Below are 25182 nucleotides of genomic sequence, written 5' to 3'. Positions count from 1 at the left end.
GGTGATTACAGTCAGGTATATTTACAAGAAGTGCTTATAGAAAACAAAACACAAAGTAGTCCTCCATCTGTTTGGAGAAGTGATTAACATTAGATGAATCCATCCCTTTTGTTATACCTACACAAATTGTCTAAACTCCACTGGGCACAGAATCCAACCTGCCGTTTTAAATAGTCTGGATTATCTGTCCACTTCTCCAGCAGAATCAGTTGGTCGCTAATACGTGATTCAGAAACTGTCATTTTATTTTCACCTGCAATTTAGTAACAATAAAGAATGATTGTTAGAAACTAGGGATAAGTTCAGTTAAAAAGAGTAACATTCTACAAATGCAGCAGAACCCCCTCACTACACCTTTAAACCTCAGTGTCACAAACAGCATGAAGTTCTTTCCCCAAGCAGATGTGAAATTAACTTCACAATCAGATCTAGCACTTCTCAGCAGGAACTGCATCATCAAGAGACTATGAGATCATGGCTGTTCTCCATCTCTCTAACAGAGATTTATTTCTTTTCAAGTGACTAAGGTCTCGTGTCAAAGTCTTTACGTAGCAATTTTTAAGCTGAGGACTGAGCTTCAGCAAATCTCTTTTGCGGGTGGGGATGTCATTAAAGCAATAAATATTTTTTCCTGCCTGCAAATACCCAGTCATAGCTGTTCTCCATCTCCAATACAGAATTACTTCAGTGACAAAGGCCTCATGTCATAAGTCCTCTACAGCAATTTCTAACTGGGAAAGGCTGCACTGAGTTTCAGCAAGTATCTCAAGGGTTTTGAGGGGTAGAGGGACGTCACTAAAGCAATAAATACTTCCTCTTGCCTGTAAGTGGACAAATATTTCTCTTCTGCATTTGTGATCCCACCAATCCAGTCTCTCTCATGCTCATACGCAGCAAGTGACACACACAGCAGAAGCCACAGTATGGCTGTTAAGAGCAGCATCAAGCTAATACTTACTTGTTTGTGCAAACTTCTCCAGTGCTATTAGTGCAAAAAGCATCACCGTCGGATGGGACTGGAAGTTCTAAACATGGGCAGTAAGAAAAGTGTTTTAATAAACACCCACCAGAGATGGATAGGAAAAGGTGTTAGTCTGTTACAGAATCATCATAGTTGGAAAGGACCTCTGAGATCACCGACTCCAACCACACACACAAAAAAACCCCTACAATCTCAGCCAAAACTGAGCCCTGAGGGACACCACTGGTGACCGGTCACCAACAAGATTTCACCCCGTTAATCACAACTCCCTGGGCACAGCCATCCAGCCAGTTTTTTACCCAGTGAAGAGTACACTTGTCTATACCATGATTCACCAGCTTCTCCAGTCAGTCCTACTGACTTCCAGTTATCTCCAAGCATGGAGATTTCACTGAATTTCACTGAATTTTTTTAGAGTTGGAAGGGACGATAGAGATTATCTAGTCCAACTCCCCTGCTAAAGCAGGATTGTCTAGAGCATGTTACTCAGGACTGCATCCAGGTGGCTCTTGAAGATCTCCAAAGAAGGGGACTCCACAACCTCCCTGGGCAGCCTCTTCCAGGGCTCTGGCACCCTCACTGTGAAAAAGTTTTTTCTCATTATTTGAGTGGAACCTCTTATGTTCCAACTTGCGCCCGTTGCCCCTCGTCCTGTCACTGGCAACCACTGAGAAGAGTCTGGCTCCCTCCTCCTTCAACCCACCCTTTAGATACTTGTAGGCGTTGATAAGGTCTCCCCTCAGCCTTCTCTTCTCCAGACTAAAGAGCCCCAGCTTCATAAGGGAGATGCTCCAATCCTTGAATCATCTTTGTTGCCCTTCGATGGACTCTTTCCAGTAGTTCCCTGTCCCTCTTGAATTGGGGAGCCCAGAACTGGAGGCAGGATTCCAGTTGTGGCCTCACCAGTGCAGAGAGGGAGAATGACTTCCCCTCGACTGGATTTATTTGCCCTTCCCTATGCAGCCCAGGATTCCGTTGGCCTTCCTGGCCACAAGAGCACACTGCTTGCTCATTGTCATTTTGCTGTCTTCCCAGACCCCCAGCTCCTTTTCTTCGGAACTTGTCTCCAGCAGGTCCATGCCTAACCTGTATTGGTGCCCGCCATTCTTCTTCCCCAGGTGCAGGACCCTACACTTTTCCCTGTTGAACCTCATGAGGTTCTTCCTTGCCCAGCTCTCCAGCCTGTCCATGTCTCCCCCACTCACTGCAATCCCAACTTTTATAACATACATTACCAGTATTTACCAAACCCTAACTTTTCACAGTAATAAAAAAAAATAAATTGCATTATAATTGCTATGTACAGATACACGCAAAAAGATTGAAAACACTTACCAAGCTGTGAAGTAAATATTCTAATATGCCTGGGCTGAGTAAGCCTATACTCGCAGGACCTGCAAGAACATTAAAAATTAAATCCATCCACAGGAACTACCACACACTCATCATCGGACAGAACTTTTAAACACAAGGCAACAAATTAAAGAACATGTAAGAAATTTGCAGCAAAGCAGAACTGTAATACAGAATCATTATCATTGTTCCCAGTTTGCTACACATTTAATAATTACTTAGGCACTGCCAAATTACAAACATTCTCAGTTTACCTGCTATTTCTAGCCACACTTCTGAGTTTCTGAAGTAAGACTTCACTAGCCCTTGCTTATTTTCATGCTCATTACTTTCAAAACCAGACCAGGTCCCCTTTTTTTCCAGAGACAAAATATAAAGACCAGTTCCATTTATCAGTAGCCCAAGATCAGCAAAGCTGAGCATCCAATATAGCCTACTTGGTAGTTAGTTGATACAATTTGCAGCAGCACGATACCAAGTACCAATTTTAGAAAAAAAATGCCTTAAAATACTGATCAAGAGAGATACACAAAGGAATCAAACTCTGGAAGCTACGAAATCTGACAAATTGCAATGGGTTCCACCACAGCATTAACAGATTTGCTGCCTGAGCTGACACAGTGAGATCCGTGTCCATTAAGACGAAAGTAGACACTTACTTTTAGGACCTCATTTTTACTTCGTATAACAGGGTATTATAGTACAAAAATGCTTCCTGCCCTTGTTCTTTCCTTTTGACAAAATATTGAAATTATTTTTAATAACCATTACATGATACTGGACAATCACTTTTTCTTTTTCAGAAAAGAAGAAAAAAACTAGATAAACAACCGTCAGCAGGAAGGAAACTTAATTTATCAGTTTCCAGGCAGGTACTAGAAGTGACAGGGAATAAAAAGTTCCATGCAAAAAGTCACCTTTAAGTAGGATCCCAGCAATCTTCTTTTAAGCAACCCAGAGAATCTTTCCAGCTAATTACAATAGAGCAACGCATGTTTAGCACAACATATGTTTCTATACAGCCTCCAAGACTACTAATTTGCTACTCCTGCCTACCGGTTAAGAACTACGAGTTCAGTCATTCACACACAGCCAGAGAAGGTCTGCAGAAAAGACAGATTCCTAGAGTAAGGCAGTATTCCACAAAGAATCACCAATCCACAATCACTAACCACACGTCAGAAGAATTCAGTCTTTTTAAGTATTTGGGATTAGGAATGGCTCATTCAGACGCAAGCCAGGGACTGTTCAACATTTTAATGGGGCAGTAGACTTGGTCACAGCTGTCACACAAGGTCTCCCTCGATGCAGAACATGATTCAGTTCTAAGAAAACATTTCTGATCTAGTCTGTCGTGGGCGCTAGAGCAGAAGGTGGTTCAGTGAGCCAGACACAAGCATTACCTGCTAACTTCTCTGCTAAGCAGCCCAGCACCGCAGTCGTGTTCCGGTGTTTGGCAGGGTGACAAGCATCCTGGCAAGCAGCAGCTCCACTTAAGTTTAATATTTCAGTTAATTTTTGTAATGCATCCTGAAATAGAAAAAAAATATCAGAAATATCTTGAACATTACAGACAGATACAGTTTTCCCCACAAAATGAACGTAGTACAACAAACTATTTTTACATTATATTACTAAAGTCAGCATCATATTACAGACAGCATGGAATAGTTATCTTCTAAGATAAGAAGATAATAAAGAACGGATGGAAAGAGAAGTTTAACCTAACCAAGAGCTGTCACTGAAATGATGAGCAGATTGGTGGTCATTGCTGTGATCAACAGCTCAGTACACCTCTGGACACACACAAGTGAGGTACCTACAGGAACCAGAACGGTACACCACCATCAGCACATACAGCACCACTGCCATCTAATCTGCTTCCAGTGCCCTAAAGCTCATGCCCTTTCCAAAAGAAAAGGGGTAGTTTAGACTTTAGAATTCAGGACTTAAGAGATGTGCCCCACAAAGAGAACCTACATCCCCATCTTAAATTTAGGATGGTGCCAGCTTTATAGGACATCATAAGCAGGTATTCTTGAGAGCATAAATTATTTCCTGTAGTCCCACTCCTTTAGGATGCAACCAATGAGGGTAATAAACCTAAAATGCCATACTTTGACTTGCTTCATTCAAGCAGATTGGTATGGATAAAATTCCAGATAGATCTAGATCACACCTGCCATTCTCAGAGTAGTTGGGGTTAATCTAGAACCAGAAGAAGTTATCCCACAAGGAGAACTCCAGCCCACAAAGTTCCAGACCCCCCTCAACTTTCTAGACTTCAAGAAAATTTCAGCTGATTCAGATTGAAACTGCATAATGCCAGGCCATGATCTAATTAAAATAGAAGAACTCCTCATACTGAAGTCATCAGCAGGCCATTTGGAGAAAAAAAAAAAAAAAAAAAAAAAGAGTACTACTCAAGTTAAATCTATGTGGTTTCTTGAATTGTGTTCCGAACCACACTAAAATCAGTTTACTGAGGTTTGTACAGAGATAACCCTGAGAAGTAGTTATGTTCCCAAAAGAAAAGCCATGAAACCAGAGCTGATGAACAAGACTGCGAAAATGTAGAAAGAGCAGAGAAAGAAGAAAGCATGACTGAGCCACAGGCTTGGGATGGAAAAGTCTCACTAAAATTAGACTCTTGACATACTCTGATATTGCTTTTAGCCATTATTAGAACTGTCAGAGAGATCAACTATTTTGAGTTAAATAAAGACTTTGTAGAATAAACAGTTTACTGCACTGCCGTTTTAACTTTAGGGACTTTATAGCCTACAATAACAAAAAATGAAATACAGCCTGCGGCTGTTCTCCAGCTGTTATAGAAGTCAGGCACTGACTTCAAACTCTTCAAACCAAAAACTTAAACTTATCCCAAATAGAAAGAAAATGAACAGCAGCTAACACTTTACTAGGCTGCACATGACCAGCAGATCCCACAACAGCAGCTTCTTGTGCTGCCAAGAGACTGTACATGGGGAAAAAAACCAAACTTCTGTGCACTTCAGAAAGAGGAATCTTGCTCCTTTTCTGCTGGTTAAGGTCAACTATTTCATAGCTAACGCCTTAGAATTAAAGTACTTAAGTAACAGTCATGTTATTTGAAGAACTGGGCCATTTCAAAAGGCTTTCAAAAAACAAATCATTTGATTGCCAAGTACATTGTACAGCCAAACACAAAAAAAAAAATACAAAAGTCATTCTTTGTATGGCTCATTCAGTGGCCTCCACTTCCCAATAGCTTTTTCAAAGCAGGCAAAATTTATAGTTATAGCTTTGTTTTCAAAATCATTTTGCATTCTCTGTGACAGACATCATACAACATTTAACTCGTTCAAAAGTCTCAGGTGACTTTATTCAATAGCCTAGAGTTAAAAAAAACAAAACAAAACAAAACAAAACACTTCAGGTAGTTAAAGCTTGACCAGCTCTCCAGCCACTCATTCATTTATACCAGACAAAAAGCTACCAGCTTTTTATATCCCTAACAATGCAAACTGAAAACTAAAGTTGGCAGCGTAAGAAGTAAATTATAAGTGAAAGCTGCAATGATGTCATCATCAATTTCTGATGAAATGAGATAAAGACAAGCATTTGAAGACAGACAAATTCTCTGTACAATCATTTTTAAAGGATTCAACAATGGTTTGCATCTTGAAGCACTCAATGCTCTCACCAAAACATCTGTAGCAACACAGTACCAACACCTCAGCTCACCTTTCCTCCCAAAAACCACATTTATGGTCAGTGGAGAAAAAAATGGAAAATTTAAATTTGCCGAAACTGTGTCTAGATATTTCATTGTTTAAAGATGTCATTTGTTTCACTTAACATTCCCACTTGTGTTTTATTCCTTACATGCAAGGCAGGAACAAATTCAACAGTGACTTGCAAACGTGCAGCTTTCAGAACTTGAGAACAAGACAGCAGAACTTGCTGCGCTCCTGCTGCCCCTGCACACCCTCATGGCATGTGCCACACGGCGGGAGAGGGCAGCAGGAAAAGCAGCTAAAGACCAAAGGCCTCTTGTTCTTCACCACGGACCAGATTTATCTTGATTTTTCATTTTTCCCTACAGCGCTCCTAACATTGAGTAGCAGTTAGATACCACGTCACCACAATTACTGAAAGTTCCAAGTTACACCCATTTTCTGAACAGCTCACAGTCCTGCCTCAGTGGTGAAACCCACCCAGAAGCCAATATGGGTATGGCCACCATGAATAACTAAAATTCAGCCGCAGATAAATACATACGCTTTAGACTCACTTTTGTTGGCAACGGACATTCATCAAGTAGTAGGGTTATAACAGCTGGTCCCAGGGGATCTTCTAATGGAATAACTCTAATTAAAGATTGGACAACTTCCAACCAGCCTTCATCTGTCAACCACAAAACAGAAGTAATGCTCAGAATTAACACTGCAATTCTGAAGTGTTCAAAATACATCCCTAAATGTAAATTGAAAAGTCCTCAAAATTACCCAGTGAGTTTACAGGCACTAGGAAAAAAAGAAGTTTACTTTTCACATCAATGTCTTATTTCGCAGTAGGTTAGAGGTTTAAATTCAAGGAAAAAAAAAAGGTTGCAGCAGCTTGTGTACTAGCAAACACCTCTGTTGTCTGGAGAACAGTCTGGCCCAGGCCAGAGCATCCTTTAGTTCCCACTTGCATTAGGAAGGAACACTCATGACCAGTATGGACAAGCACTTTGTTCCAGTGTCATAGCCAAGAGTTCAGTGTCCTATGTCAACTCTTAACTGTTAAATGCTGCATCCATAATGACTCTAAAGAAATGTTTCTTTCAGTCAGAATCGGAGCTCTCTTCTTGAATTCCCTCAATAACACAGACCTCAGAGGAACTGTATTAGTTGTCCCACACCTGGTGGTCTAAAGAACGTTCACTTTCCTAAGGAGCAGCTCTCACTGTTTAACGAGTAGACAAGGGCTTCTACTTGCAACTGAACAACAATCCATGCAAGATGTTACGCTACCAATAAAGTAAACAGATTTAGATTGACAAGAAACTAATTCCCTTAGATAACACAGAGTTTGCATCTTTATACAGGTGAGGGAGGCTGAAGAGACCTGGTGCTCCCTTCAACAATGACAAGAAAATACAAGTAACAGATTGGGGTTTGAGTTTTATTAGCACCTTCCCCCGATAAACGTTTACTGAAGTGCTGTAACACCTAGTCAAGTCGATCAATTTATTTTGGTACAGAAATACACTTCCTGAGACCAGTACCAGCCCTACTTAGAGACCTTGACCTAAGCTGGTGAAGATCTTGAGCTGGGAGAATTTCTCCTACTGTAAGAAGGATAGAAGAGCCCTTGCACAAACATGGCTCCGCTTGCACGATCACTTGGGGATGAGGTTGGAACAACTACATCAATAAAGCAGGGGTCTAAGGACAGTAAAACCCAAGACAAAAAGTATATGCTGTAATATTACGGCATAACATACTGCTATATTTTTCTTTGCAGAAAAGAGGTTGTGGGGTTTAGTTTTGGGGTTTTTTTTGGTTTATTTTTGCTTTGGAGTCACAACTGAAATGCCCAACACAGTGCCTTGATACCTGTTTCTGCCATTTCATGCAACGTGATCATTGAATAAGGAGGCTCCTGGTCACTGAAAGAGATATTAGACAGGTCAAAATTTATGCATAACCATCAACATAATACACCAAATAAAATGATAATACAACAGACAGAAAATGAATCCAGTAAGTATTTAACAAGAGGAAGTCACACAGGCTGCAGACTGCTCATGCCATTTTCAGATCTGAAACACAGATGGGATTTGAGCCTTCCTCTGGCTCAAAGTCAACATCTGTGTATCTACAATAGCTGATAAATGAAATGGTGATCCATATCTGCACATTTAAAAGCTGGACACAATGCTTAGGCTTAGAGCTACTCATTAGCAGGGTTCCTTGGAGTACGAAACAAGAGACTCTGTGTCAGAGGCCATGAAGTGAACCCAGAGGAGAACACGAGGGACATAGCTTAAACATGATTATTTCCCAGAAATTCTCCGCTAAACAGACAAATATTTTTAAGAAACCCTACAAAAATAAAAGGCAAGCCAGACATCAAACTCATTAACGAAAGCTGAAAGAACTAGTTACGGCAGTTTAACTGAAGACATTTAACCCAATTCCCTTTCCAATATGAAAAGTTCAGTCAGATCAGTTCCTCAGCCTGGTTTGCTGGAGCAATGGCAAGAACCTATGGCCAGCCCCTCCCTGAGCAGGCACTTGCACCTAAAGCAAGGTCTCAGTTCAGCATCTCCAGGTCCAGAAAAAGCTTATGCAGCAGCAGCAGGTCCCAAATGCTTTATTCAGTGCTACTGAGGCACTGTGAACTAGCCCCCAGCTTCGAACAGGATATGCCGTGCTCCATTTCTAGCACACACACCTGAAATTAAACCAGAAATGCTAAATACAAAGGCATTTTAGAGAATTTCAACACAGATTAATCATGCAGATCACCTACCTACTTTTTTAGGATTATTATAAAAAGAGAAAAATCTTGTTTTTGACTAAAAATATGCTTTTCTTACCAAAAAATTAACACTCTCATATTTACACAAGAAAATGCTGAAGTTTAAACACTGTTTTATATTGCCATAACACTGGAAACAAATATCCTCCCCATCCCTTTGCCTTTCTGCTGGAAACTGATCTCCCCAGCAGGAAAAAGCAGTGCAACATTGCAGAGTTACCTCAGGAAAGGAGATGTAAAGACTCAAAGAAAGAAAAAAATATCGTAAGTGTAAGTAAAGGCTATAATTAAGGAGGAAATTTTTATCAGCAAAATTTCCAACTCTGTCCTGGGTAACAGGTGATCACAGTTCTGCACTGGGCAAAGCCTGTCCCACAGATTTGCCATTTTAACCACTTCATTTCCAGCCACCCCCTCCAGCCACAACCTTCCTCATATTTGGAAACCAAGCAGTCATTTTTGCTAATTTTTGAATTTGTGAAGCAGCACTTCATATAAACTCCAAGAATTAGTCCTTAACCTTCATTTCCTCAGAATAACAACTCCTTTCCTCCTAGATATGAGAGGGGGGAAAAAAAACATTTGTCAGGTATGTTTTAGGGCTGAACTTTGAGATTTGATTAAAAAAAAAAATAAAAACCAACGAGCAAACCCAAACAAAGTGTTCATTGCAGATCACAGTATAACAACTGAATTTACAATGCATCTCAGTATCCCCATGTATTAACTTTCAGTATAGAATTTAGAAAAGAAATTGTCAGAAAAAGGGTTTTGCCTTCCATTCTTTAGATTGCTATCTTTTGCTCTTTAAGGCTCTACTGTCATACCAAAGCCTGGATTTCCAACATGCTGTTAAATTACATATTTCCATTTTAGTTTGACTTTATTCTTGCACATTTTTTGACAGGAGAATATATTTGTCAGCTTTCCCATCTCCTTCAGTTGTGGTGTTTTCAAAACTGAGAAATCAGGCTCTAGGAGGAATGGGTGATAATGGGACATGCTTACTGCTACAGTGTCCCACCTACACCCAAACCCAAGATTTCCAGACATGGATTTTTTTATCCCTCCAAGTGAGCATTCCTGTTAATCAAACAAGGGCTATCATTAGCTTCACGTCAGGCAGAAAGGCTCCCTAAGTGTTTTTCAGGCCCATTTAGATATCTTGCCTCATCAACAGACCCTCCATTATTCATAGTCACAGGTCTTGGTCTTACTGCAAGAACTTGTAATATTTAGCTGTGTTCTAAAACCAGCTGTGTCTCACCAACTGCTGTAGTAGGACACAAAGGAAACCAGTATGCCAGTACAGCCCACGTTTGGGCTCCCCAGGACGAGACAGACATTGCTATAGGGGAGTGTGTCCGGCAGAGGACTTCCAAGGTGGTGGAGGGCTGGAGAAGGTGACATACAAGAAGAAGGTAAGAGAAAAGGCTTTGTTCATTCTTGAAGGGGAGGTAGTGGAAAGGAGGAGAAATCACATTCCTGTCTGCAGCTACGTCATGGGAAAGAGCAGAGAGGACAGGGCCAGGCTCCTCCAGGAGGAGCACAGCAACAGGACAAGAGGCAACAGGGGCATGCTGGAACATGGGAAATTCCAGCTTTTAAAAATATTTATTTTAAACCATGGGAGTGGTCAAACACAGTACCAAGGACCCAAAGAGGTGGAAAAATATCTGTATTCTGAAGATGTTCAACACTTGACTGGATAAGACCCTAAGCCACCTCCTCCCAGTAGACCTGGGTTTTAAGCAGGAGGCTGGAGTGGAGGAACTTCAAGAGGTCCAACCTATGTAATTATGTAAGTCTAAGGAAACATTTCACTGGGGTCTATATGAAAAAATACAGTTGCTTCAGGAATTTGTCAGAAGCAAGACTCCAGGAACTATGCTTATGGTCCCACGGCAGCAGAGGAAAGCACTTACAAGATTACAACACCAATTGCAAGACCCACAGGAACAGGATCAACTACGCACAAAAGCGTTGGGCAACTGCTTAAAAGAGCCGAAGAGGGGAAAGTGGAAGGCATGCAAAATTAGGGAGACTTTCCAAGAAATTTTGCCATGATTTTAACTTAATGATTTGAAGACAGACCACAAAATAAAACCTGTTAAAAAAGCCTCTTACGTTTAAGTGTTCAGGGGAAGAAAAAAAAAAAGTATGTCCTGGTATTTTTCCTATTTATTTCTATTAAAATCCTATTTAAAGGATTTTACAACAGGAAGGCAAACACCTCCTCTGCATGCCCATTCCAGAGTAACAATGCAGGTACATTAATCAAGGCTCACTTATCCTGAGCCTCATCCACCTTAAACTCAAACCCCAGCCGTGAAGCTAAAGTAGTGTTTTTCCTTCTGTTTTGGCTTTTCCATTTCCTCGCTTGCACCTACCCCAAGAGGCGATGAGCTAACTTCACCCATCATTTTGAAGGTCCTTTTAAAGCTTGGCAGAAAGCAACACAAACCCCAAAAAATAAGGATGAATCCATAAATATCCCCCACACCCTTAATGGCTGCTTTGAGTATGCAAGGAATGCAATGCCGGGATCGTGAGCTGAACAGCCACAACGTGTGGTCTTTAAAAAGTAGGCAGACTTATTACTGGAAAGAAAACCTCTGTTTGTTTATACACACTAACAAAGATCAAAGCTCTCAGTTTTGCTTAACTATTTCCAAAGAAGTAAATACAGCCTGAAAAGAGAAAGCTTGCAAAACAACTGATTTTTAGGACAAGTTCCCAAACTCTGGAGCATTCATCAACTCCTAAATCGTATCTATGGCAGGTAAGAACTACTGAGCACACTCTTCATCCCACCTGGGTGTAGGCCCACACAGGAACTGTGAGAAAGCTCCTCAGCTCCTGGAAGAGTTTGTACCTGTGCATCAGGAGCTACTTCTGTTACCTAGGAAAGGTGCTCCTCTCCTAAGCATCCAGCTGGAAACACGCAGCTGCTTCAGGGAGGGTCAGGTGGAGATCGGTGAGAGGATGGAGCCACAGTTTGAGAGAAGACAAGAACATTTTCATTCATGTTGAATTATTCCTTGAGGAGGTACTTACTTATCTACTAACGTCCGAATTACAGCCAGCGTATCAAGTACTAGCCCATCCACATTCTGTTTTTTCCTTCTTGGTTCGTGAGGCCCTCGACCCCTCCTGGGTGGACGGACAGGGTCCCTTGGGTGGCTTCTTGCTTCAGGTACGTGTACTCTGCTGTTCTCCGTTTGCCGACTCCGAGATTCCACATTGTCTTCTGTGCCACTGTCATCACGGCAGACGCACGAGTTCCCCATATTGCTTGCCCCCAAGGCTCCCAGTAAATGGGGAATGTGGTGCTCTAGAGTCAACAGTAAACCTTGGAGAAGGCTTCTGCTAGCATAGAACACAGCCAAAGCAACTACAATCATCTAGAAAGTTTTAAGAGTAATGTTTATGTGATCCTGAAGTGTGATTTATTTGCATTATAAGCGTTGCTACCAGCTGGAATGAATGGGAAGTTGGAGACTTAGTTTCTGATACAATTGGTTAAAATACACATTGGTCATCCAGAAGGAGGTCTGAAAAAGCAAAGCCAAAACAAGAGTCAGTGTTACTGCTTCTAATGAATAACAGAAGAATTCTGATATTAGTAAACAGAACCAGTCTTGGTGGACAAAGTACCTAGGAAACATAGGGTCTGTACCCAAAGTCTGTTGCAAGGAGGGGGAAAGGGAGGAGAAGGAAATTCACTGGTCAGTAGCTCTCACCCAAACACGGTTCCTCTCTACACTCCCTATTATTTCCTGTTTCTTCCATGGGTTTGGATGCAGAGGAACAACTTTGTCCTTAAGTCTAGCATACCACTACCCTTTAAGTATTAACAAACCAGTTTCATTTATTCTTTACCCTATATGAAGGCTTATTGCTTAGGCCACCCAAATAAAGGCTGTACATTTAAGGTTCTCATTTCATATCAGGAATATCATTTCCAGACAGACTCCACAAAATAGGCAAAATTGTAAAGAACTAATCTTACATTTATGGCCTATCTCAACAAACAATAGATTTAGCAGTGAACTGTTTCATCCACCTGTGCGTAAACACGTCTTTTTAAAACATGCATACATCAACTAGATTCTCACCCAAAGAAGCACCAGGTACCAAGCCTAAATAAATAAGGATTACAGACACCATATTAATGCCTACAAATCTAACTGGGATTTTGAAAAGGGTGTCTTCTGTGCAGGTTGTATGGTTGTTTGGATGTAGCATCAAACCAATCTTCCCTTTTTGGGATCAAAGACTAATTCAGTCATTCTTTTTCTCATTATTCAAATGGTTTGGATCAAATACAGGCCCACTAGAAACTGCAATTCTAGGGCAGTCCTTCCAAATCACTAAATTGAGAATGCTAGCCAGAGCAAAAGGATTCAAAAGGATTTCATTACATTTTTCAATACACAGGGTCTATTTCTATAGGACATTACATAGAGTCTCAGCAAAATAAGGCCCTACAAAAGACATCATTTAACTACTTATGCTCTTCAAGCATGCCAGAATAAGTCGGTCACTTTTAAGACTAACCACATGCTATTCTTTTAAGAATAAAGTTTAACATTTAAACTAGAAGTTACGGTGAATATTCTGTAACAGGTTATAACCATTCTACAATTAAATAATCTATTTCATAGCAGACATGTAGCACCATAAAATTAAAAGAAAGTCAAAGATAGTTGCCACCTTTCAAATATGAAAGCCCCCCGGCATTGGAGTCAACTGGCAACCGTGCAATTGCTGGTGCCACTTGGGACAAGATCATAACAACGTTATTTGGGAAGCCAGACGAGCAAGTCTCGGGATGTACAGCGGTCACTGGAAAAGCACTATAAACAAGCTCTCAGACTCTTGTGTAGTTTGAAGCACGTTATCTTCTTTTAGCACAGTGAAAAGTTCAGTATTAAGAAATTAACTGAAGGGTAACTAGGAAAAAAGCAGACACAAAACCAAGGGATATTCATTGCAAAAAAAATAAATATTCAAGATCCTTAATTCTTGTTCAAGAAAATTCCCAAACCACAGATCATTAAAGGGGTTTCAGCATCACAACACGCTTGCCTTCATCTCTAAGCAGTCTGAGCACAAGAGGTAGAAGACCAGGTTCAGGAGTCCCTCCATCTGAGCCAGTACAACTGCTCTCTTCTCTGCCGGCAAGTAAAAAGCAGATGTGAGGGTGCCAACACAGACTGCATAGATCTTGGACAGAATTGTGTAACATCACAACTTGTTCAAATGACTTTAAAAGTTTGGGAGCAGGATATTGAATTTTGTTTCTTTTTTTTTAAAAAAAGCTAGTTATATTAAATGCAAAACATACTTTCTTAAGGAAAAAAAAGTGTGTATTTATGAATCCAGATCATTTAAGGGCATTTTAGTAACATAATACTAAAATGTGAAACAGATTTAGAATTTAAATTAGTTCAGCTGGTCTGTAACTTAGGAAAATGTTAGAGTGAATCTACCTTCTCATCAAAATAAATACGGAAAAGCTGTATTTTAGAGATTCGTAATACGTAAGAACCCACTCAAGGGAACAAAACCAGACATAAGATCAAAAAAACTGATAATTGAAAGTTAGATTTTCTATTTGACAACTTAAAGCACAATTAAAGACAAGCATTTCTGATCAACTCACCCTTAAGTACGTTTGGTCCAGGAAGGGTTGAGCTTGCTCAAAGCGCTGGAGCAGCTTTGACGGCTTGTAGTTCTCCAGGGCACAGACGCCCTTATCTCTGGAAAAGCAGAGCCTTTATTGTGGACAGTGAGTCATTACGGGTGGTGACTGCTTTCACTTTTAGGAACTATGCTGCAGAGGCCCTAAAGACAGAGGGAAAAGAAAGAACAATTCACTTGGAAACTGCCTCCACAGTAGGCGTAGGCCAGCTCCTCCCTGTACCCACCGTGACAGCAAGCCAGGCTGCTATTTTCAGCCACATTCGGCCTTTATGGGGGAATTGTCTCAAGGCTTCAAAACCCAGGTTGCCACCTGCTATCCTTCGGACTAGACACAGCTACAGAAAACCCAATCTGTATCTACAGCCTTGGTATTCCAGGCACCACAGCACCAAGTGCAGCTCCTCCCCTCAAATTACTGCTCACAGGAGGAACAGAAGCAATAATATCTGCTCCAGATCACCCTCAAGTAGGGACAGCAGAAAATAAAAGCAAGTACACTATAAAAGTTGATTAGATAAAGGGAAGGGAGACATGACAGGATAAACTCCCCTTATTTGGTAAAGAGCCGAGTTTGACAGCATTCACTAGGCTGTTGCTTCCCATCATGTACAAGGAGTTCATTGTCAAGCCTCAAACCGAAAGACTAAATAATTAGGAACAGAAGGTACAAAAAGAGATTGCTGCAGATCCGCCTCTCACCCAGCGTGTCTGGACAGAGGATGAATGCATGAAGAGAGGTTCTGAAGTGCAAAGGCAAAGCTTTTTAAGAAAAATCTTTCAAACCAGTGATGTAGATCCCATTTGAGCTGGCGTATTTTTAAAGGACATCTTTACAACATTATAATGAACCACGACTTTAGCACTAGGCTGCTGTTGGCCACCCCGACTCCCCACTCTCACTGCTGGAATAGAGAGGACAGAGACATCAAACAAGTTGATGTCAGCTGCAGGATGGAGGCGGGGAATTCAGTAGAGAAGGGAGATGCAGGTGATGAGAACAATCAATTCTGATTCTGTCCAAACTCAGAGACCTTGGTGACACAACCAATATACAAAACCAAACGCATTTTGGACATCATGAAAGATGAAATATATTATTGTTTCAATAAGAGGTAACAAACTCTGCACACACAGATGAAATGAAATTTTAAAATCTAACTTCAAGTGTTATTTTAGCAAATCCCTGCTCTCAACAAAAACTGGACACAAAAGCTTTTTTTAATTCCAAAAATACTTAACAGTCTTCTTACAAGTGTTGTGGGGGAAAAAAAAAAAAAAAAAAAAAGAGGGATTTTAAAGACTTCGTCTAAAAGAAAAAAATTCAAGGAGCAAACCAAGAATATTGCAACTGCAGTATCAAGATAGGCCAAGATAAGCCCTCTGTCCTACCTGGCAGCAGATACTTAGAGCCAGGTATAACAGCAAGTGCACAATAACAAACAGGCTCTTTCCTGGTGCACTCACCTAACAGCCAACAGCTCCGTCTCCTGAGACAGAGGCCACATGTTTGTTTTGCTGTTAAAACCCAGCTAAGGAAAAGAACTAATCTTTCACAATCCATTTAAACTCTTTTTCCAGTAGTGACACTGCTAGAAGTCTCTGCAACTGCTTTTAAAATTTAGCAGTTTTCCATTATAATGCTGTTAGCCAGTTGTTAGCAAAGTGTACTGGTTTTCTTAAAAATTATGGTATCAGGGAATTTAGTGTGGTTTGTGACTTTTACCTTTCATGTTTTAATACCACATCAAACTCAAATATATTATGAGGTAACAGCTAAGATTCACCTAAGCACCAGCTCAAGAGTAAGAACAGGTTTCCCTGGAAGGCCACTGGAACACAAACCCATTGCCTGCTGTCAGGGCTACAGTGACATTGTGCAAACACCGTTTTCTTAAACAATTAGTGCAAGCAAAAACAGAACTGAAAGCCTTCAGATGAAGCAATGGTGTGTAAAAAGACCATCAAGAACTAAAGCTACAGGATGGAAAGAAAACAGGTTCTCTGTGTTAAAAGCTGTGGCCGCTTTCCCAGTGATTAGCTGGAGTTTGTGTCATTCAGATGTGCTGCAATGCTAGAAAGCCCTATCCTATCACTTTTGCATTTGCCTAAGCAATAGTCTTTGGCAAATCTAGAAAGTGATAACAAGACTATGAAAGCTGTTCAAAATAGCCCCCAGATTTATAAGTGGTAACACTTCTATTTTACTTTGAAACACTATTTTAATAAAAACTTGACCCCACAGTTTTAAGTGCAAGAAATGGTAACAGCAGCAGCTAATACCTGTTTTCCAACAGGCATCGTCCATTCCCTCTGAATTCTGGCCATCAGATGCTACTTTGGGATGCAGGACTATGAAGTTGCCAAATATATGATCAAAACGTAAGTTTTTACTCTACAGGAAGTACCCAGTATCAATACCTTTCTCTCTCTGCTGTAGCCATAGGATCTGCTCAGAATGCCGGTGCCCAACACCGCCTTCTTCATCCCAGATCACCCAGAGGACACCTACCACCCCAGCACAATTTCCTCTGAGCAAAGCTTAGCCACTGTTAGGGCTGGATACACAGGGAAAAAGCACCGTCGGGTCCCCAGCCTTCCACATCCCTGCACTCCTCCACCAGTGGTTGTGACCATCTCTATTGCAGTGAAGCCACCACTCTCCTGCCAAGCTCAGGCCTGAGCACGTACACGTGCATAGAGGAGTCGAAGCTGCACGGAGTGACCAACCTGCCCCAGCTGGGAGTTTCAGTGAAAAAGACTGAATCATCATCCATCGAAACGAATGCTATTTGCGTGGATTTGCACCTGCCCAGCAGCACAGATCCCAGCCTAGCCTGGAGAGGCCTCCTCTGGATCATCCGACACAACACACCAATGGAGGAGCCAGCTCCAAGCGGCATTAGGCTCATTTTCTCTGCAATAAGCAGCCCAAGAGCCGGTGATTCATCCCCTCAAATATTCGGTTACAGCCAACCATAATACTGCCTCATGATGGAAAAGGCCTCTCCTTTCCATGAAATGAAGTGCATTGCCAAGCAAGCAAAAAAAAAAAACCCTCATGCACATAAACAAGCTGAGAGGGCTTCAGCTACTGGAACAACTTCTCCAGCTTCTGCCACTATTCAAGATTAAGACCAGCAATTTCTTCACTCAAGAGTGGAGTAACATAGGAGCTCAGTCACCAAAGCACATAATAAAGTTGAGAACTTTTCCAAACGCAAAACTGTGAGGGTTTGGGGAAGCAACTTCCTATTAAGGACACAGAAAGGCTGAGGAAATATTTCTAATTATTTTTTCTCAAATAAATGATGCTCTTAAAAAGGAAAAGATGGAAATAGTTGTGATGCCAGTTGGATGAAAAGTTCAAACTACCATGAGAAGGAAACACAGCTATGAACCACTGCAAGATAATGAACTTCAATGCAGAAATAAGAGAGGAAAGAAGCTTGTTTGCAACTACAACCTTTTACACCACGGAGAGGATATCAGCTGTGAAATGATCGGGGCAGGTGATGAAAACCAAGAATTGCCAGTAAATGAAATAGTCAATTTCACATTGAAATTGTTTTTTAGGAGATCGAATTGAGCTCTGCTGTCAACCCCACAACTTTAAGACTTATGTGACTAAAGAGAAAGAGCTACTTGGCATTCAGTGTGGCTACCACACAGCGCATGCAAGAAGCGGACCTCAGGCTTCAGGAGGAGCAAGTAAATGCTGTGGTTACTACATGCTCTTTTGCGTGTAGTAACCAAACATCACATTGTGTAATCTGATGCAAACCCCCTAATTCAATTCTGTTTTCTTTAAAAATATCCCAGAGGGTTAAGACCAGTGTCAAAAAGAGCATTTACTGGCATGCAATGTGTCAGCATCCACAGGACAAAGCCGCTGCCACAGTCATTTGCTTTCTTGCTGTATTGAGAACACCCCGAAATGAAAGCAGACTGATCTTAACCGTGCCTGTGTAACGGGGAAAGAGACCAATCACATCTCAAAACTTTCCAGCTTCTGCCCAAGTGCCTGTCAGTGAAAACCCCCAGGGCTGCACAGGGCTTATGCAAAAAAATTGGGCTTTAACCCCGTGGTCTTCTCTAGGAAATTCTAGTTTTGTCAGAAACAGAGTAGCTGGAGGATCTCATCTCTTATTTGACTATTATCACAGCAAGTCAAAGGAGAAAGAAGCAGCAGACGCTAACAGCCACCACAGTAGTTTCTTTTTCTGTAGACTCATTGTGAAAGCCAGATTTTATAGTCACCTGTACGCTGGACTACTTTGCCTTTTTTACTTCCTTCAAATTTGTTTTTAAGCTGGTTTAGAAATGCTAAAATTGCAATGTGTATTTAAAGTGAACTTCACTGTCTCGCTTAAAGTAGTGTCTCCAAAGTAGGTGAAGAGCCCCCTGCCCTGCCCAGACTGTGTCCTACCTCTGGGCACAGGGACCCCAGCGCTCAGGGCTGCTCGGGCATCACAGACTGTTCTGCTGCAGCGCTTTCCGAAAGAGAAACTGAACACTCCCCACCTCCTCCTTCCCCAGCTCATTTCCTCATCTCCCCACCGTTTGGGTGGAACTCCTTTGTACCACGGCCTTCGGGAAAACTCAGCTCCACTTCAACACTCAGAAAGTCCACACCACCCATCCCCTGCCAGCATCCATCACGCAGAACATGACTTCCCCGTCCCGTCTCCCCACACCGCAGACAGGTCATTACATTTCTTCCTCGAGAAAAAGCGATGCTTCGAGGCAGATGAATACACACCCAAGATAGTGATCTTTTTAAAAGATAGTGGTAGGTGACAGCTCCGGGGAAGTGGAACAGGACTTGCCTCCAGCTGGCCGACGGGGCAGAGCTGTAGGAGCGCAGCAGTCACCCAAGGAGCAGAGCATGATGAGCTGCTTCACAAGTAGCAGGAAGATAAGGATAACACCCTGCAGATGGCAGGGAACCCTAATCCTACAAACTGAAGGGATACAAGCACACTAAATAAAATTGATTAGCTATACCATATTAAGTTTTGGCACAGACATGCATTCAGAGGCTTAGAAATAAATTCTTCAATTCATTCAAGCTAATCTTCCTTGCTTGCCCTGAAAGTTACAGATGTTATCAACAACAAACAAATTGACTAAATTTGACAACAATGTTCAAGATACCAGGATTCAAAATTGGACCATGAAATTCCAGAACAAATAGTACTGGGAAGAAAGTGAGGACTCTTTAGGTACCAAGCAGAGGTGCAGAATTGCAAAGAAACACCCCCAAAAAACCAAAAAAAAAAAAAGAAAGCTTTTTTAAAAACTTTTCCTAGTAAATTAAATAATAGACCATCTCAGAAGGGATAAGGCTCTGCCTATGCTACTATCCAGAAACAAATGAAAGAGTTCTCTTAAATTATGAGGAGATCAACTCATTGCAGTAAACTGCAATAACACCTACTTTAAGCACCTCATACATTAACAAGAGAGAAGCTAAAAAAGCGTTTTGATGGACAAATAAAAAAAAAAAAAGAAAGCTTTTTTAAAAACTTTTCCTAGTAAATTAAATAATAGACCATCTCAGAAGGGATAAGGCTCTGCCTATGCTACTATCCAGAAACAAATGAAAGAGTTCTCTTAAATTATGAGGAGATCAACTCATTGCAGTAAACTGCAATAACACCTACTTTAAGCACCTCATACATTAACAAGAGAGAAGCTAAAAAAGCGTTTTGATGGACAAATCAAGAGACTGAGCAGCTCACACAGTCCTCAGTGTAACCCTGCCATGGGAACTAGACCTAGGGCTATCACAGAGGATCTGAGCAATCAAACTGTGGTCTATGGAAAGATGCTACAAGCAGGGGCAGATTCTTGTCAGCAAACCACCAGCTTCGTGTAACTGAGCCGAAATGGTGAAATCCCAGAGTTGTGCTGTTTCCTTGTCTGTCAACTCATCTTAGTGCTTTTGTTTCTCTGGTTTGTCAGAGCAGGGCTCGTTTCTAAAGGAAGGTCAGGTACAGAAGTGCTCTGTAGAAGACAGAACAGTCTCCTGCACAGAGACGAGCCCAGATAGACAGCATGACTAAGCTATTACGAATGCATAAAATACACTGAAAACAGTTTGGGATGTGTGAACGATTTTTGATAACATTGGTGAAAAATTCAGCGATGCCTCAGTTGGAAGCCTGCATTGCCGGCTGTCTGACAACTGCCTGAGAGAGCAGAGCATGGAGCAGACGATGTCTAGACCCTCCTATTCCTAGCCTCGCCAAATTTATCACTTTATGACACTGGTTATCATCTCAAAGATGAAAAAAAACCTAACACCACGGCAGGAAACAGGCTGATGAAACTTCCACTTGTTAATTCAAGCAGCATCAGAGGATGACCCAATCTTTTGATGCCAGTAGCTGAGTTTTGTAACCTCCCTTGCCAGCCACAGAAAGCCAGCAGCTTGCTCTTTCCTAGCCTAAGTCTGGGACTGCACCAGCAGTTTTAAAGCCTCCACCTGTATGAAGAAACTCAGAGGAAGTTGGGCAAGGGGTTTCAGAACTCCCATGGCCAAGAAGAGGAAGGGGAGTGATTGCCCGAGAGATGACTCAAACAATTGCACATGGGCTAGGAAGCGCGCTGAAGACAAGCATGTATGTGTTTCACAAGGCAGATTAAAATGCTTTAAACAAAAGCACATACCCATTGTAGATTGTTACAGCTGCACATCAAAAGAGGCAGAAAGCTCAGAAACAATTAGAAAAACTCCCCAAAACCTGTAATGATGTCAGGAACACAAGTCAGTCATCTGGGACTTCTAAATAACTTTGTGAGGAACTTCAGAAGAATTAAGATTAAACTGTTTTGATAACTACATTTAGATACTACTTTACTAAATGTTCCAAAGGGGTAATGCTCTAAAGAAAGAGCTCACCCATTGTTCAATTATTTTTTTTAATTTTTCACTCCAGGACTGAAACACTGACGAGAGTTTGAGTGCATACCATTCATATCATTCTTCATTCACCATTAAGAGTAGTGAAGAATTCTAACGTTTCTCCATGCCACCAGACAGCCTTGTTTTTAAGAAGAAAAGAGCATCAGCATATCTGCTGGATTATTTTTTTTTTCTTTGAGATCACTGTCTTGCTCGTTCCACTGCCTCCAGGAGGTCATAAAATACACACCTTGGTGGCATGTAGTTCACCAACTGTCCTCTAACCTATGATTCAAGCCATATCAATATCAGATTGTGCACAAGCACTGAAGCAAGCAATCCAAAAAGCCACACCAATACTTCAAATAAGAATACCCTCAGTGCTGGTCCTTTTCCTCATATCCCCCAAAACACTCATATTCAAAAACTTAAAGCAAAAGTGAAGCCTTAGAAAAGGAGAAAAATAACTACAATTGCAAACATTTTGCATGCTTAGAAACCACCCCTTATCAAAGGAAAAGGATGGATGATGGTGATGGTGACTCGCTGACACCTCATTAACAAACACCCATTAATAAGTAAGTAGCAGTGCCTGCACCCAGCCTTTGAGCCAGTGAGCGTCCCTATGAACGTGCACCTGTCAAATGCACCAAGTTCCCACAGCAGAGGTGGGTAAACATCCAAAGCACAAGCTTGGCCACAACAGTGGTAGATCAAAGCACCAGACCATTACAAACACATCAGGAGAGAGATCATGATGCACTGGTCAGTCACACAACCTTACAAGTCATATGTGATCATTTGACTTTCACTATATCTCAGCGACATAACGAAGAACAGAAAGGGAAATAAAGATCATGCTGGCACAGCCGCTGCCATGCCAGCTTCACAGTCCCTGCGTGCAAACCGCAAAGGGAAAGCAAAAGTCAGGACACAAGGAAAAACAAAGCACAAAATGGCACAACACAACTCTAATGAGATTCTTGAAAGGCAATGAATCCCAGCCCAGCACTTCTGCTGGTACTACTTTAAAGCAAGGGATAAATTCAAAGTCTACTGAGCAATCATAAGTTCAGGAAAGGAAACCCTCCCTCCCCCTCCCCCCCCAAACCAAACAGTTTAAAATGCTGAGCACAACATATTTACAGTGGAGCAGAAGAGGGCGAACCTCATCACATTAGCTTGCCTTCAATTTACTACAAGGCGATGACATTTTAATTTGCTACTCTGTGTTGAGAGGGAAACCCAACAGTGCACGTGACAAGCTCTGCTCCATTTTGAGAGGATACCACCAAGGTATTTACGTGACTTAAAGAGACCAATAGGAGACTTTTCAAAAAACAACATGTTGTCAGTTAGGGGAGATATTGATGTGAAAGGAAATTTGAACAAAGCAGTACAAAGAGTAAAAGGCGAGTAAGTGTTCCATAACAAATCACCATCTTTACCACTTACTGCTTAGGCTACCAAGTATCTCCCTTTATTTCTTATTTTTAACAAATAAGCAAAAAGCTTGAGGGAAATGGACACCTGAGGGGCAGAGTAAGAGAGATGTCTTGCTTTACAGGTGGCAGGAAGGGTGCCAAGGAACCAAAATACTGTAAGTAATCTACTTCAGCCCATCCAGGAGGCTCACAGCAAATGAAACATGCTGAGAGCCAAGACCTCTGGAGTGAAAATACTGAGGAATACCAAGGAAGAGTGCTGAGAAGTTGCGCAGAAAACCATCACATCCCTTCTAAGAGAAAAAGTGAGCATTAAGAAAAGCACAAAAGAAGATAACAGTGAGATTAAGGGAGCCAGGGAGTAGGATACCAGAGTGGTTAACATGAAGCACTGCAGTTGAACTCCGTGTATAGGAGTCTAAAGGTAAACAAAAAGCAAAATTAAAGACTTCAAGGAAATCAATAACCCCACAGTAGAAGATAAGTGATATGTGTGAACTAGCTGAAATGGAGGTATCAGCAATCTTAGAGTAGGTAAATAACCTCAACTAAGCAGATAATCAGCAATAGCAAGGACAAGAGTGTGCATGATGAAAAATACAACATTAAAATATCCTGCAGAAGGTTCCTGCGCAAGCGATGGGTAGTGGATGCCGCAAGCTTTTAGAGTTAGCAGGAACTTCAAGAGAGCTTTAGGGTGACAATGAGAAGCAATCGCATAACCACAGTTATGCTTCACGCACCTGAAAGAGAACACACCAGGAGAAACACACAACCTATTCAACCAGATGTGTAAATGAGAAGAAATAGCAGAGGCTGGGGCAAAAAGCAATACCAGTAACGTCCTAAAAGAAGGGACGCAGGAAGGGTGCCAGCAGGAGAAAGGACTCTTTTGCTGGGTGGGCCTCGGCAGAGGAGAGCAAAGATGTATGCAAAAGCACTTGCAGAGGAATGGGCCAGATTTAGATCACAGCAAAGAACAGATCAATTCTTTGCATTTGGATAAATGCAAAAGAAAAATATGTTTAACAGCATCCTAGACTCTTAAAATGATATGACAAGTTTTGAGAATGCACAGTCCTCCAGAAATCCACAGTCAAATACAGGAGACCAAGAAGAGAGAAGATGCGAGAGAGTATTTCAGACATCTCATAGGTGATGAGAACATCGACTGTTAAAAGATTTTTAGAGATTAGCAGGGAAACAGCAACAAGTTTTAATACTGAGATGTAAACAGGGGGAGAGTCACAGTACACAAATGTATGTAGGTCTCCATATGACAATAGCCTCATAGCACTGATGGATGTACTGAAAATTATAAGTAAAGCAGAAGAACTGAACCAAGGGCCAGCATGAGTCAAAAAAACTAATTCACCAAAACAAATACATACCTTCACCGCAAGGCAAAGGGCAGAAAAAATTAAAACCTGAAGCAAATCTAGTGCTAAGTGGAGAAAAAAACCTCTTGCTTATGTTGAAGAAAACAAATACTGACACAGATATAAAGGGAAGAAAACACCAAACATATCAGCATTCAGAAAACAATGCACTATCTAGAAGGCTGAATAAATTTAGAAGAGAAAAGGCAGCTCTTATGTCCGTGCTTCCCCATGGGACAAAGTTCCCCTGCATGGGAAATACTGATAAATGCAGGCTGAACACCAAGATGAACTCTGGGTGGATACTGAGAGATTCAGAGCAAGATTTTGCAATAATAACACAGAAAATGAAAAACAACAAATCTACAGTAATTCTCAGGACCTACATTAACACTCTACCCAGAAGGGACACAACAGGAGATTAAGAAATAGTAGCATTTAAAAAACAAAGGGAAAAATGAAGACATGCCAAATAGAATAAGTGATGAGCAGGAGAGAATCAAAGGGCTTTAAAAAGAAATTAATGCTCAATATGAGCATAATACAAAGCAGCAAAAAGACCCACTTTATAAACACTGCACTAAGAGCAAAGCAGTAGCATGGTGTTACCACACTACTGGGGAAAGTGCTACTGCCTCATCTATTGCCTAAGTATGCAAAACAAAAGATCTAGATAAATAATTGCATTTGGTAGCTCACTCCACATCCTCTCATTTTCGCTGAAAGAGAGAGAAAACTTGCTCTGCGGATATATTTTTACCTTGAGAGTGGCAACTGTTTTTCAGGATTCTGACGTTTTACATCAATATTAAAACATCTGAGGGCTCAACAAAATTCTTCTGAGCGGTTCCGAGCTCCCAGGGGATCCCGGAGCAGGCTGTCATCCTGCCCCCC

General features: G+C 41.4%; 1 protein-coding gene across 2 annotated transcripts in view; it reads right to left on the bottom strand.

Annotated features, from left to right (window-relative positions):
* RSPRY1 (ring finger and SPRY domain containing 1) overlaps positions 1-25182 on the bottom strand; it is a 40030-nt gene that overhangs the window by 14373 nt on the left and 475 nt on the right. The window contains exons 2-9 of one of the 2 annotated variants that reach the window (XM_014947356.1): positions 14517-14698; positions 11906-12402; positions 7921-7973; positions 6612-6724; positions 3739-3865; positions 2318-2376; positions 959-1025; positions 122-253 (exon numbers count right to left, since the gene is read on the bottom strand). In XM_014947356.1, coding sequence (XP_014802842.1) covers positions 122-253; positions 959-1025; positions 2318-2376; positions 3739-3865; positions 6612-6724; positions 7921-7973; positions 11906-12252 — 898 coding nt within the window. In that variant the 5' untranslated portion in view covers positions 12253-12402; positions 14517-14698. Of the gene's footprint in view, positions 1-121; positions 254-958; positions 1026-2317; positions 2377-3738; positions 3866-6611; positions 6725-7920; positions 7974-11905; positions 12403-13564; positions 13871-14516; positions 14699-25182 lie in introns of those variants that run through there. The other variant, XM_014947366.1, reaches the window with a different exon arrangement.

The sequence above is a fragment of the Calidris pugnax genome, unplaced genomic scaffold (genome assembly GCF_001431845.1).
Source record: "Calidris pugnax isolate Ruff unplaced genomic scaffold, ASM143184v1 scaffold30, whole genome shotgun sequence".
NCBI lineage: Eukaryota > Metazoa > Chordata > Aves > Charadriiformes > Scolopacidae > Calidris > Calidris pugnax.
This window is presented reverse-complemented; position numbering and strand designations above follow the sequence as displayed.